Genomic DNA, 12,180 nt, shown 5'->3' with positions numbered 1-12,180 from the left:
TAGTAAAACAGTAACTATTTAATTTTTAATAAATTTATTTATAATTAATATACATGCACATATTTCAATCATTTAATATATGTAAACGCGTATATTTTTTACTTAGAAATCAGTTTACCTTTTCCTATTTTGTTTCCTGAACATAAAATGTAATACACTGAAAAGATTGGAATCTTATTACATTGAATGTAATTCAATATTTCACATCTTCTTTAAAAAAAATAGAAAGATACCTGTTCATCTAAAAAATCCATAAGGATACTCATTCTGCATTTGAAACCTTCTGTCTTTAACATAGAATGCAAAGAATTAATGCATATTGGTTCATAAGCCAAAATTTTATTATATAGTTCAGTTCTAGCAGTAAGAAATTTTAAAAACATGTCTTTAATATTTGATGCATTATCAATTACTGGAGTAAATTCAGGTTCATCAAACTGATTTATTTCGTCGATTGTATTTATTGATAATTGTTTATCTGCACTGTTCGAAAATTATGGAATTTCTATTAATTTATGAAAATATTTTAGGATTTAAATAATGAAATCAGTATTAGGTATATGCAATATACTTTATGGGGAAGGATGTTAATTGAGATTCATAATTATGTATACAATCAACATCATCCTTTTTATTATTTGTTTTTTTCATTGGTGGTTCATCATCTTCACTACTTATTATTGTCAATTCAGATTCTGTGTCCTTTGAAGTATTAATTGTAGGATGCAATTCGTTATAAATGTATGTTAATAATTTTACTGCCCTTTTCCGTTTCTGTATTTTCAATCCATATTTATTTAATTCCATCTGAAATCAAATTAATGTATTAGAATGTGTGATAAATGTATATATTAATATATTAGAATAATATAATTCGTTAACCTGAAGTTCAGATGTTTTCATGTCATTATAATTAGGAGGAGGAGTGATGCTATCTCGAATAATTTCAGGTGACGTAATTGCCTTCAACTTTTCTTTATAATTACATATACATTGAGAATTATTATAAGATTCAGGTATATCATTCTTAGTATGTCTTGTATCAATACGTAAACTTGTTTCTGATAGTGATTTTCTTTGAAATTTTCTACTATATTTTTTTGTACTTAATGATCCTCCATTACTCTTGAATTTTTCTGCAAAAGAATCATTATTACTGTTAATTTATTATTTTTATTAATTATTACAATGAATACAATTTGTTTACCTAATTGATTTACTTTTTTGGTAAACAATGGAGTATTAATGTTATCATCACTATTATCAATGTAAGCATTTGCTAAATAAGTATCATTCTCAAAAACATGACTATTATCTTCAGAACTTTTGCAATATGAACCACTTGTATTTCTCTCGTTTTCTTCATATTTATGCATCTCCAAGATATTATAATCTAATTCAGGACTGGAACATACCAATATTGAGGTTTCTACTGAATTATACTTATTTGTACTTGATTCTAATGATGTGAATGAATTTTTTTTAACTGCTTGTAAATCTATATTACTTTCTGATTTACTGTATCTTAATTTATTAGAATTATTCAATCTTCGGTCTTTAAGAACATCTTTTTGAGTATTTAAAGATTCAACATTTGTACAGAAGTAATTATTCTCATCAAATGTAACGTACTCGTTGTTAAAATTACACAGATTTTGCTGAGATATTTTTTTATCCTCTTCAAAATCAGAAATTATTTTTTTAGTTTCCTCTTCATTCTCATCGCATTTTTTTATCTGACTTATTTGAAATTCTGAGTCTCTGTCTATATCTAATAGTAAAATATCATTGCCTATATTGTTCTTTTCTTGGTATTCATCATATGTTATATTAGCTTTTACGTTATTTTTTGATATATGTTTCTGTGTAAAATTTCGATATTTTACTATACTATTATTTTCATGTCCTTTTTTGTATCTTGAGTACATAGATATTTCATTTTCTGCAATAGAATCTGTATCAGAGTCTGAAAATACATTATTTTCATTTTCATTTTCTTTAGATATGGAATTTATTACTTCATCTTGTAGATCCTTGTGCGCATTATTTATACTTCTGTTTATTGAACTATTCTTACACCTCTTTGCACATTTTTCTATGTTAGATTCAGATGATTGACTTATACTATCTATTGACTCAAAACTATGACATATATCCGAATTATTTTCTTCATATGACATTTTGATACCTGATTTAGAAGTTGTATTACAATCAAATATACTTAAAATATCGCTTTTTGCATTAAATGTTTCTTTTATAATAGTGTCCTTGAGAGAATCATTTTGTCCGATATTGAATGGATTTCTGTATAACTTAGAACATGTTGGTATTACTGAAACATCAGAATCTATATCAGAGTCTGATCTTGCATTTTCTCTTTGAACTTGCTCAATAAATATACTAAGGTTACTTTTTAACTCTAGTATATTTGAATGATCTTTTTTTGGTGTAACAAAATAGGTTGTATCTGAAAATAAATTTACATCTTGTTCAGTACTTTTAAATATTGTATTTCCAGATGTAGAAATGTTAGCAGGATCAATCATTACTTGATTAACTGAGCCAATTAAGCTAGAACTTTCATTATCTTTTGCTTTTTTACTATTTACGACTTCATTAACATATTTTGTTTTATTCTTTATTACTTCACTCTGTGTTATATTATTGATATCATCAAATAAATCAGGAGATGTATTAGTATTTCGAATAGTATTTGTATCACTTAAACAGTTAATTTCTTCTTGCAATAATTTATCTGTATACGTATCTTTTCTCAATTCTATTTCAACAAAATCTGGTTTATTTATGTACTTATCTAAGTGACACTTATTTAATTCTTTATCATCATCCAATTTGGAATCTTTAATGTCATAGAATACATTTTGTATATTATTATTAGTTAATTCCAAGTTATCTTTCTCCTTAGAAATTAGTTCTTGGTCCTGTTTATTGTGCATTTGACTTTTCATTTGTTTAATTTCAACTTCTTTCTTTTCTAGGAAAACAAATAATTTTGTTACTTTATATTTCCTTGCTAGATTTCTTAAAAATGGAAAACTTGCTAAATCATCCAAAACATCTAAATATTTTTTTATAATTCCACAATAAATAAATTCCAAAAATGCTAAAGCAATATTATAAGATATATTTCCCCAAGAAATTTTTTCCTTAATTTTAGTAAAAAATAAAGTATCATTAGGTGTTACATCAAGTAGTATATTTGAACACTGTACATAGAGAACTAATTTATGTGCCCAAATATATTTATCGTTGTTAACGAATATTATTATATCACTTGCAAAACTATCATTTAATGCATTACTCCAGTTTGTTATTATGGTATCAGTAAACTGTATATTTTGATAATTTTCGAATTTTTCATTTACAAAACATGCTTCTGTATGCGGTATTTCATGAATTTTTTTACTATAATTGCAGAGCTTTGTTTGGTACTGACTTGATTCCATATCATAGATGTTGCATGTATTTGCAAAATCTAAAATCGTTTCTTCTTTCTATAAATACAATATTAGTATGGTTTGTAATATCGTAAAAATATTTATAAAAATGTAATTTATAATATTAACAGATTTATTATTTATCTTACTTACTACTTGTTTTCTTCCTGGAGTTATATAATTTGATAAACTTGATACGTAAAAACACTTTTGATCTGAAGATAGTTTAGCTTTATTCCATAATTTTTCATCCTTTTGAACGATAGAAAGAAAATATAATATAATAAAAAGTAAATGCATAAATTGTAAAAATATAATCAAGCAGTATTCATACCTTATTACAAAATTCCTGAAGAGAATGACTTTTTAGATTATTTTTTTTTTCAATCATACGATTACACTTAATTGCTTCATTTTCATTTTGAGTAACTGGTTCATTTCCCATTAGAATTTCTGAAATTTTTTCAGTTAAAATATGATTTCTCTCTTCTTGAGAACGTGTTTGAAGTAAAGTTCTTTCATTATTCTTTCCTATTAGGAAAAAGTATTAAAGCTATTAGTTTAACTTTATTTAAAAGAAAAATGTACATTTTAATTTAACATACTCTTTCTATTTTTTATTAATGATGGGGGTTTACTGTTTGCGAATCCAAATTTTTCCAACTGCCCTTCGTAAACTGATTTATCTATTTCTGGTACAAATTGATTTAATATTTTAGGTAAACTTTCAATTTCATTAATTTTATCTAATTCTTCTGCTTCCTGAAGAGATTTTGATAACGCTAATGCAAGTTGAAGATCAGTTTCTTCACATAAATTCTATATAAATTTGTAAATATTTCATAAAAGAAAAAGTATAGATGAAAATTATTTTAAGTATTTAAGAAATCTTTTCATAATTATAATTAATATTAAAAATTACATACTTTTCTACATGATGGAGTTGGTTTCTTTTTATCTTGTACTACAGGTGCAACAAGCAAACCTAATGATTTTCTTTCATTCTCCTGTCGCTTTTGAAGTTCAATGGCATCTAATAATTTTTTCGTGGTAATATTATTCTTGAATGCACAAATCTTCATATGTAATGAACGAGAGTTGAGATCTTTAAATGTTTTAAAACATAAAGGACATACAAGAGCTACTTTTACATCAGTAGAGGAATCATCGCAGTTAGTTTTAGGTTTAAAAAATGATGATTCTATCGAAGGCTGTTGTGAACTTCTTTTTCTCTCAGGCTGTTGTCTATACTTTTCTCCTTTGTGATTTTTAACAAAATTCTTGAATTTTACAGCTGTTTTTTTTTTTTTATGTAAGTCGCAATGACTGAATTCAGTTGGATTTGCTTTAGGAGATTGTTCTGGGCTTTTAAAATCTAATATACTGTCATCTTCATTCAAAACAGATATATCATATAAAAGTTTATTTTTTTCAAGCTGTTCATTCATTTTATGTTTCTCAAAAATGATATATAAGAAATTCTATTTTCTTAGGTATACTGTAATAAATATATGTAGTAAATATAAATATTATATTATATTTAATAATATATTAATATTTTATGTATAAGTATATTTTTTATACCAAATATTAAAAGGTAGAAAACATTACAAAAAAATAACAATCTCTAAATAATATTTCAACATATCTTATAGATTAAATAATTTATTTTATTGAATATTACATTATTAAGAGATGTATTTTCATATTATTTCTTTTTAAATGTTATCTATCTCCATACTATAAAGTTCACAAATTATTATTACATTAAAATAGAACTACTTTTTTAATAAAATGTCTTGATGTACAAACCAATTAATTATTGGCTTTATCTTCTTCTAAAGGTGACTTAAGGTTGTCAATATTTAATAATTTTTGTGCTTCTTTCGTAAGTACATGCGAAACAATATTGCTATACATTGGTTCATTCCAGAACTCCTGCGTTTCCTTAAATTCGTCATATAAAGTCTTTTTTCTATTACGATAACCTTCTTCAAGTTCAACAATAAGTTTTTTTCTATTTTGTACAGATTCACTGTAATATAATATGTTAAACGTTAAATATTATATATTTAAGAATTGTAATATTCACTATTTCACCAAAACTTGTTGATTTCATAATTGTTTCAACAATACATGATAAGGTTAAATATATCGTCTGTTTCATAAATTAAATGTTTATAATTCATATAATATATTATTTCACTCTCAGTTTAACTTTTATATGCAATATTTCAAACTTGTAAAAGAATTGTAATACATAATACATAAATAATAGTTAATTATAGTAAAGTTATAAGGAATATTCACCTAAGTACATAGAAGAATGCAGTAGGGATAAGAATTTTTATTAAAGTTGTAATTATAAATGCTTTACCAGCCGGAGTTCTAGCGATAGTTTGTGGTTGCTTTTTTTTTAAAACCACTGGTTCATACATTTTGTGTACAAAATATACTTTTGCAATTGCTAGATATAATGTACAATGTTCTTATATCATACAGTGTTACCATAGGAAAATTTGAAGTTGCATAATCTAATATACAATACAAAATAATGAGTATTTATTACAATTAATTTCTACTAACGGTCCTTGCACTAAAATATTTTAAACTTTAAAATATATAACATATTTTTTTACATAAATAAGCCAGAAATATTGAATAAATAATATATTACTCAAGTACATTTACTTTAAATATATACATACATACGTCACGCTCTCTGTTGTTTATTCCATAAAATAAACCTTCAAATGGTTGAACTTCGATTCTTTTGATTTAATAATCCCGTTAAATCAACACGAATAAAAAATCGTAAATATTAGTTTTAAGAATTTTAATTTTCCTAAAATGTTTTTCAATATGTAACAAAATTGACAAAAATGAATTTAAAGATAATTGATGATTATATAAAAAGTAACTGATTTTTATGAAATATAAAAATATTAGCTATATTTTTGTACTCTCCAATTAATTAGTTAAATATGGTATGTATCTCATTTTATCATTTATTTTATTACCTTTTATGTTCTTGAAAATTCTATATATGTTTCTGATTTTACTTTAGGCTTCTACTTCTAGAAGACAAACTACAATTGGAACTAGAAAAAGAGGTGTACCAAAAATGGAATTGACTGCTGAACAAAAAGATGATATAAAAGAAGCATTTGACTTATTTGATCCAGATGGCACTGGAAGAATAGCTACCAAAGAACTTAAAGTGGCTATTAGAGCTCTTGGATTTGAACCAAAAAAAGAAGAGATAAAAAAACTTATAGCTGATGTTGATCCAGATGGTCTTGGCACATTATCATTTGAAGAATTTTTAAATTTAATGTCTACAAAAATGTTAGAAAAGGACACAAAAGAAGAAGTTTTAAAAGCATTCCGTCTTTTTGATGATGACAATACAGGAAAAATAACTTTTAAAAATTTAAAAAGAGTTGCTCGAGAATTAGGAGAAAATCTTACAGATGAAGAGCTGCAAGAAATGATTGATGAGGCAGATAAAGATGGGGACGGAGAAGTTTCTCAAGAAGAGTTTTTACGTATTATGAAGAAAACTAGTTTGTATTAGCATTTCATTATTTATTTTTGAATTATTCTGTAAAGATTGCTTTTGTCTGCAAGTTGCTTGTGTGATTTGTGTAAGACACTACTATTATCAATTATTTCGATTTAAAAGCTAACTTTATTTTATATAATGATACACAATACTAAATATAAATAATAGTTAATAGTATATAATAGTATACACTGATATTAACTTAGAGATATTGGAAAAATATTAAATATTTTGTTCATAAACAGTACAAAATAATTATAAAAAGTTTTATTATTATTTACTTATTACTTTATTATTATATACTTCAAAATTTTGTACAACTTTTCATTTATTTAAAAGTTTCTTGTTTGATTGTTGATATAGCAGCATCAATTAATGACCTTATCAACTCTGCTCTTTTTTTACATTTACTTAAACTTTTTGAAAACAAATCTTGTGAAATTGGGATTCCACCTAAATAAAGAATGTATAGTATGTTATATTAGCTTCAATAATAAACACAATATGCTTAAATTTACTTCTTTAAATAGCAAATAAATTTATACCAGGTTTGTGTATGCAACAAATCTTTTCTTCATTCATTACAATTGTCAATCTTCCTAAACATAAACTTTCTTCATCATCAGTAGGATCGGCAACCAATAATTGACTAAAAATATTAATATGAATTCATAATTTTATTTGTTAACTATTCTAACGTTGGATTTCAAATTAAATATAACTTACTCATTAAATATTGCAAAAGTTATAGAAACTGGTAATGCTTTAACCAGGAACCTTATTCTTTTTGTGGAATTTACAGATACTCTTCCAGTTTCTACATTATAAAGTGTTTCAGGTAAGGTTACTATAAAAAAAAATGTATATATTGAAGGTATATAGTTAAGTATATTCGAACCATATTATTTTAAATTATTTAAAACTTACAAGTACTAAGTGTAGCAGTCAATGCTCCAATGCAAGCATCAATTATTGAACCATCATAGTTAATACATACAAGGTCACAGTATAAGACCCATACTAGTTTACCCTTATAGACACAAAGATCTTTTAAATCAATAGCTGCTGAATTTCTTAAAATATTTTCTACTAATTTTGTAATGACTTGTGCTTGGTCACTTGGTGGGCCTGGCCGAAATTTAGGAGAACATAATGGAGGAAGTTCAATATTTGGCACAATGTAACCACACTCCGGAGATTCTGCTTTAGGTGCTGCTAACTCCTATAATTGTATTTTATTGTAATAGGAATTATGATACATATCTATATATTCACATATAAAAATAGTAAATTATTACTATAAAAAATTAAAATTTTTATATTATTTTTTACCTTTCAATTTTATATTCCTAATATTCATTTCTATTAGTACAAACAAATAGAATATAAACAAAAATATCCAGTGGATGTTACTTACTGCTTTAATACCACATACAACTGTTGTGTTACCAATTTTGAATATGGCTGAGCTATCGGCATGAGTAATTGATGATATATTTACACTTATTGGGCGAAAAGATAAAAACTGCCTACCATCTGGTCGAATATCTTGTGCCTTAAAAAATAAAAAAATTAAAATAGTAATTTAAGTGTAATTTACAATATTAATGTATAACTATATACATACCAAATGGTCTTGTAAATATTTCACAGGATGTATAATTCTGTAATTTATGTTTAATTAAATTTTATTGCAAAGAAAAAACTGTTAAAAGTTTGTTTAAAACATAGTTAATAATATATTGTGCTATATTAGCTTACGACGATATAAATTTATCTCCATACAATGCGATATTATTTAGAAATGGAAGTAAAAAGGTTATGTTAAACTGAATAATGTATTTAAAAGACTAATTACTCAATATATACAAATTTATATTTTATATTTTATAATGCATCTGTTATATGAAAATTTATTTTAAGTATACATATTAAATTAATAAAAAATCATGTAATATAATGTAACTGATAGAAAATACCAACTTATATTGTGAATCCATTACTTCAATTTTAACTACTAAGTTACAGTTCTTCTTGTATTAATTGAAAAACTCAGTTACATTATACATATATAAAATATGTAATATATATATATAAAATGGGTTTTTTACAAAATATAAGTGAGAACTAAAATAAAAAACGATAAACATTTAGAGAGGGAGTTGTCAAGTTTGTCATATTTAATAAATAATTATATTGACATTGTTTCTTAAAAATTAAAATTCTGATAAAATAAATATGCTATAGCTTTATTTTAATCTTATGACAGAAAGTATTTGAATTTTTAATTTTTTTTCTATTTATTTGACAATGCATGGACAGACGCTCTCTATATTAATTTAAATTTCAAAGAGAAGATTAACTGAGGAAATTCATCTGAATTATGTTATTAAATTTTATTCGTTGTAAATATATATTTCGTAAAGATTCCATTTAATCTTATAATATAAACACACAACCGAATAGTTTTAGTTTTATACATTTAAAAATTTATTATAATGTACTTTTTCTTTTTGAAATTAACATTAGATTAGTATCAATTGCTTACAAACAATAGAAAAGACAAGTGTTCTATTTAGAAAGGCACAATGTGGCATATATTCTTAAAATATTATATTAACGGAAATTAGAATCTACTGAGAGTAAATAGCAAAATAGTACAATATAACAAGATAATACAAGTATAAATGGTTAAAATTTTATAAAATACAGAGTTAAAAAAATAGTCTTCTCTATCTTTAAATGCCTGTGTAACTATATAACTTTTAATGTCGAAGATACCTCCGAAGTCATTCACGTAAATTACATATATATATCAAAGATATAAATTTTTTAAATTTAATATAAAATTATTTGAATTCTTTATACACACAGACATGTTTTTTGTATAAATATAATTTAAGAGTAATTTCAACAAACTTTAAATTACTATTAGTTGTAATATTATTGACAATTTAATGTTATTAACTTTTAAAAATATAGTTCTGAATAATGTTCCTGTTTGTATTGCTGTTCATAGTAATGTGATGTAGTTAACTTCATCGGGCAAGTGTAGAATAAAATTTAGGCTGTAAGAAAATAAAATATATAATAAAATCATTGAAAATTTATTGAATTTATTCATTATCAGTACTTTTAAAGTCACTTACCTCATGATCATGATTTTCTTCTTTATTTCCATCATCATCATCACCAGAACTATCACCTCCTGAACTATCTACAGAATTACGTTGTTGATCTTTGTTATTTAGGTTATCAACAGCAGAAGGAGATGATGCTTTTACTTTACTAGCTGCATCATAACATTGTAAACAAACTCTAACTGCTTTTCCGTTTCCTTGTCCAGGCAATAATAACTTCTTATTGCTGCAAGGCCCACATACAACAGCTCCACATTGCCTACAATGATGCTGAAAATGATTTATTAACAATATAAATATTTAGAGAATATAATATATTTAATGGTTTGGAAACACAATTAATGTATGAATACCCGTCTATTTAAAACTGTAAATTGTGTCTTATTACAATGCATACAAATTGTAGCTTCGTTATCTGGAACCCAAACAGCTGCATGAACTTCAACTGGTTTCTTACCACCTATTAAAAGAATACAGGTACATATTACATATTACATAAATAAATAAATTATCATAATAATAATTACTTACTTTTTCTTAATAAGTCTTCAATACATTTTGTAATATGAGCCATCCATTCTTGTTTCTCTGTTGGAGTGGCAGCATAAACAGCAAATGACTTTGTTACTGTCTTTATGAGCCAGCCATTGCGATATTCTATAAATAATAATAAACTAATATATTGCTTTTATATAACTATATATATATTTTTCAATGGTGTCTGTACTTGATACACAACAAATTAATAATCCAAACATTAGTCCTAACATTATTATAAATGGTAATCTAACCGAAAACAAAGAACTTTTTGTAGAAATAAAACAAAATATTTCATAAATATGTACAGTATAAATCATATTTAGTTAACAACAAACTCTGTTAATGTTATTTTTATTTTGTATAATATAGATTCTTGAAACTTCTAGAATATTTAAGATATTTTCTATATAATATAAAATTAAAATCTAACTACAAACTGATTTGTAATTAAGTACAAAACATAATTTAATAAATGGATGGAAAATATAACTTACGACCATCATCAGCTAAAGATTCAAGTTTGACTTCCTCAAGTGGTATAATATGTTGTTTGTTGTACTGTTAACATATATAAATCTTCTTAATATCTCTAATAAATTAATATATTGTTTTAAACTATTATATTTTAATAAATAAGTTAAAACTATATTTAGTATAATTATTAATATTCATACATGTTTACCTTTTTCTTGTTCATTACAATGTTTCCATAAACCAATATATCATTAAATAAAAAGAATTGCCTAGGCTTAGGCTTTTTTCTACACATTTTGGTTAATACACCTTCTCCAACTAAAACTCTTCCAGGTACTGCAAGTGGCTGAAATATGTAATAGATTAATGTAAACTTAATAGATAACATCTTTGTGCTTTGAACGATGCCACATATGTCAAATTATATTGCTTAGTTGTGTTCTTCGAAAATATAAGGCATAACATAAGAAAAATTAAGATTTTTAATATCAATCTTACCTGGCCAGAACTGCCAAAGCAGTTTTCGACCATAGCAATACGCCTGGCATTAGCCTCGCTATTTACTGCAATAAACCATATATAAATAAATAACCTTTAGTTACTTTCAGGTAAAGATTTTAGTAAAACCCATAATATACGGCAACAAATATAATTCACTAAAAGATTAATCATTTCTGTAATACGTTTTATATATTACGTGTTCAACTGTCAAAATCACAAACTACTAAATTACACCGTTACCCGAAGCAATTTCAAAAATCATAGAATAAGTAGATTATGAATTTTCTAATTTAATAATCGAAGTAAATATTCTATATATTAAAGTTATATAATAAAAATAAATTAAACTTTGCATACAGAATATAACATTAATTAATTGATAATAAATGAAATACAAACTAACCCAATCGGTCAACCATGGTCCTATGAATCAGGGCTGACAACAAGGAAGTATGAATCATGAACATGTTTAATATTTGTCAGTATTAACAGTGGATAATAT

The 12,180-nt window shown here is 24.7% G+C and overlaps 4 protein-coding genes across 6 annotated transcripts; 1 reads left to right on the top strand and 3 right to left on the bottom strand.

The window, feature by feature from the left end:
• Positions 1–17: 17 nt before the first annotated feature.
• LOC117156044 (uncharacterized) lies at positions 18–6,295 on the bottom strand. Of its 3 annotated transcripts, none has more exons than XM_076619689.1 (12): positions 6,167–6,295; positions 5,769–5,992; positions 5,271–5,493; positions 4,385–4,956; positions 4,064–4,277; positions 3,793–3,989; positions 3,612–3,710; positions 1,208–3,515; positions 883–1,136; positions 572–807; positions 234–483; positions 18–157 (listed from the first exon to the last, which is right to left on the bottom strand). In XM_076619689.1, the coding sequence occupies exons 4-12, from the start codon at positions 4,904–4,906 to the stop codon at positions 125–127; spliced, it is 4,113 nt and encodes a 1,370-aa protein (XP_076475804.1). In that variant the 5' UTR covers positions 4,907–4,956; positions 5,271–5,493; positions 5,769–5,992; positions 6,167–6,295; the 3' UTR covers positions 18–124. The 3 variants fall into 3 exon arrangements, with proteins under 3 accessions (XP_076475804.1, XP_076475805.1, XP_076475806.1); XM_076619690.1 differs by having other exon boundaries at positions 6,171–6,290; XM_076619691.1 differs by lacking the exon at positions 6,167–6,295 and having other exon boundaries at positions 1,208–2,995; positions 3,458–3,515; positions 5,769–6,156.
• Positions 6,296–6,310: 15 nt separating this feature from the next.
• Positions 6,311–7,767, top strand: LOC117156052 (uncharacterized). Its single transcript, XM_033332741.2, has 2 exons — positions 6,311–6,445; positions 6,526–7,767. Exons 1-2 carry the CDS (start codon positions 6,443–6,445, stop codon positions 7,033–7,035), a joined length of 513 nt encoding a protein of 170 aa, XP_033188632.1. The 5' UTR covers positions 6,311–6,442; the 3' UTR covers positions 7,036–7,767.
• LOC117156049 (exosome complex component RRP43) lies at positions 7,337–9,081 on the bottom strand. Its single transcript, XM_033332735.2, has 7 exons — positions 9,007–9,081; positions 8,651–8,687; positions 8,441–8,578; positions 7,951–8,245; positions 7,750–7,870; positions 7,569–7,672; positions 7,337–7,476 (listed from the first exon to the last, which is right to left on the bottom strand). The coding sequence occupies exons 1-7, from the start codon at positions 9,021–9,023 to the stop codon at positions 7,352–7,354; spliced, it is 837 nt and encodes a 278-aa protein (XP_033188626.1). The 5' UTR covers positions 9,024–9,081; the 3' UTR covers positions 7,337–7,351.
• Positions 9,082–9,404: 323 nt separating this feature from the next.
• Positions 9,405–12,145, bottom strand: rush (pleckstrin homology and FYVE domain containing family member rush hour). The gene is made up of 8 exons (XM_033332719.2): positions 12,082–12,145; positions 11,676–11,740; positions 11,386–11,523; positions 11,198–11,261; positions 10,695–10,820; positions 10,517–10,623; positions 10,173–10,433; positions 9,405–10,091 (listed from the first exon to the last, which is right to left on the bottom strand). Exons 1-8 carry the CDS (start codon positions 12,143–12,145, stop codon positions 10,062–10,064), a joined length of 855 nt encoding a protein of 284 aa, XP_033188610.1. The 3' UTR covers positions 9,405–10,061.
• Positions 12,146–12,180: the final 35 nt, after the last annotated feature.

The sequence above is a fragment of the Bombus vancouverensis genome, chromosome 7 (assembly GCF_051014615.1).
Source record: "Bombus vancouverensis nearcticus chromosome 7, iyBomVanc1_principal, whole genome shotgun sequence".
NCBI lineage: Eukaryota > Metazoa > Arthropoda > Insecta > Hymenoptera > Apidae > Bombus > Bombus vancouverensis.
Note: the sequence above shows the minus strand (reverse complement) of the source record. Positions and strands in the feature narration are given on the sequence as shown.

Excerpts from the sequence above, each read along its gene's own strand:
- LOC117156044 (XM_076619689.1), bottom strand. The coding sequence starts at position 4,906 with ATGAATGAACAGCTTGAAAAAAATAAACTTTTATATGATATATCTGTT. Across the intron at positions 1,137-1,207 it reads CAAAAAAGTAAATCAATTAG|AAAAATTCAAGAGTAATGGA; the intron begins GTAAACAAATTG and ends ATTCTTTTGCAG. Across the intron at positions 808-882 it reads TGAAAACATCTGAACTTCAG|ATGGAATTAAATAAATATGG; the intron begins GTTAACGAATTA and ends ATTTGATTTCAG.
- LOC117156049 (XM_033332735.2), bottom strand. Across the intron at positions 8,246-8,440 it reads TTGTATGTGGTATTAAAGCA|GAGTTAGCAGCACCTAAAGC; the intron begins GTAAGTAACATC and ends ATACAATTATAG. Across the intron at positions 7,477-7,568 it reads TTGTTGCATACACAAACCTG|GTGGAATCCCAATTTCACAA; the intron begins GTATAAATTTAT and ends TTCTTTATTTAG.
- rush (XM_033332719.2), bottom strand. The coding sequence starts at position 12,145 with ATGTTCATGATTCATACTTCCTTGTTGTCAGCCCTGATTCATAGGACC. Across the intron at positions 11,741-12,081 it reads GACCATGGTTGACCGATTGG|TAAATAGCGAGGCTAATGCC; the intron begins GTTAGTTTGTAT and ends GGTTTATTGCAG. Across the intron at positions 10,434-10,516 it reads TTACAGTTTTAAATAGACGG|CATCATTGTAGGCAATGTGG; the intron begins GTATTCATACAT and ends AATCATTTTCAG.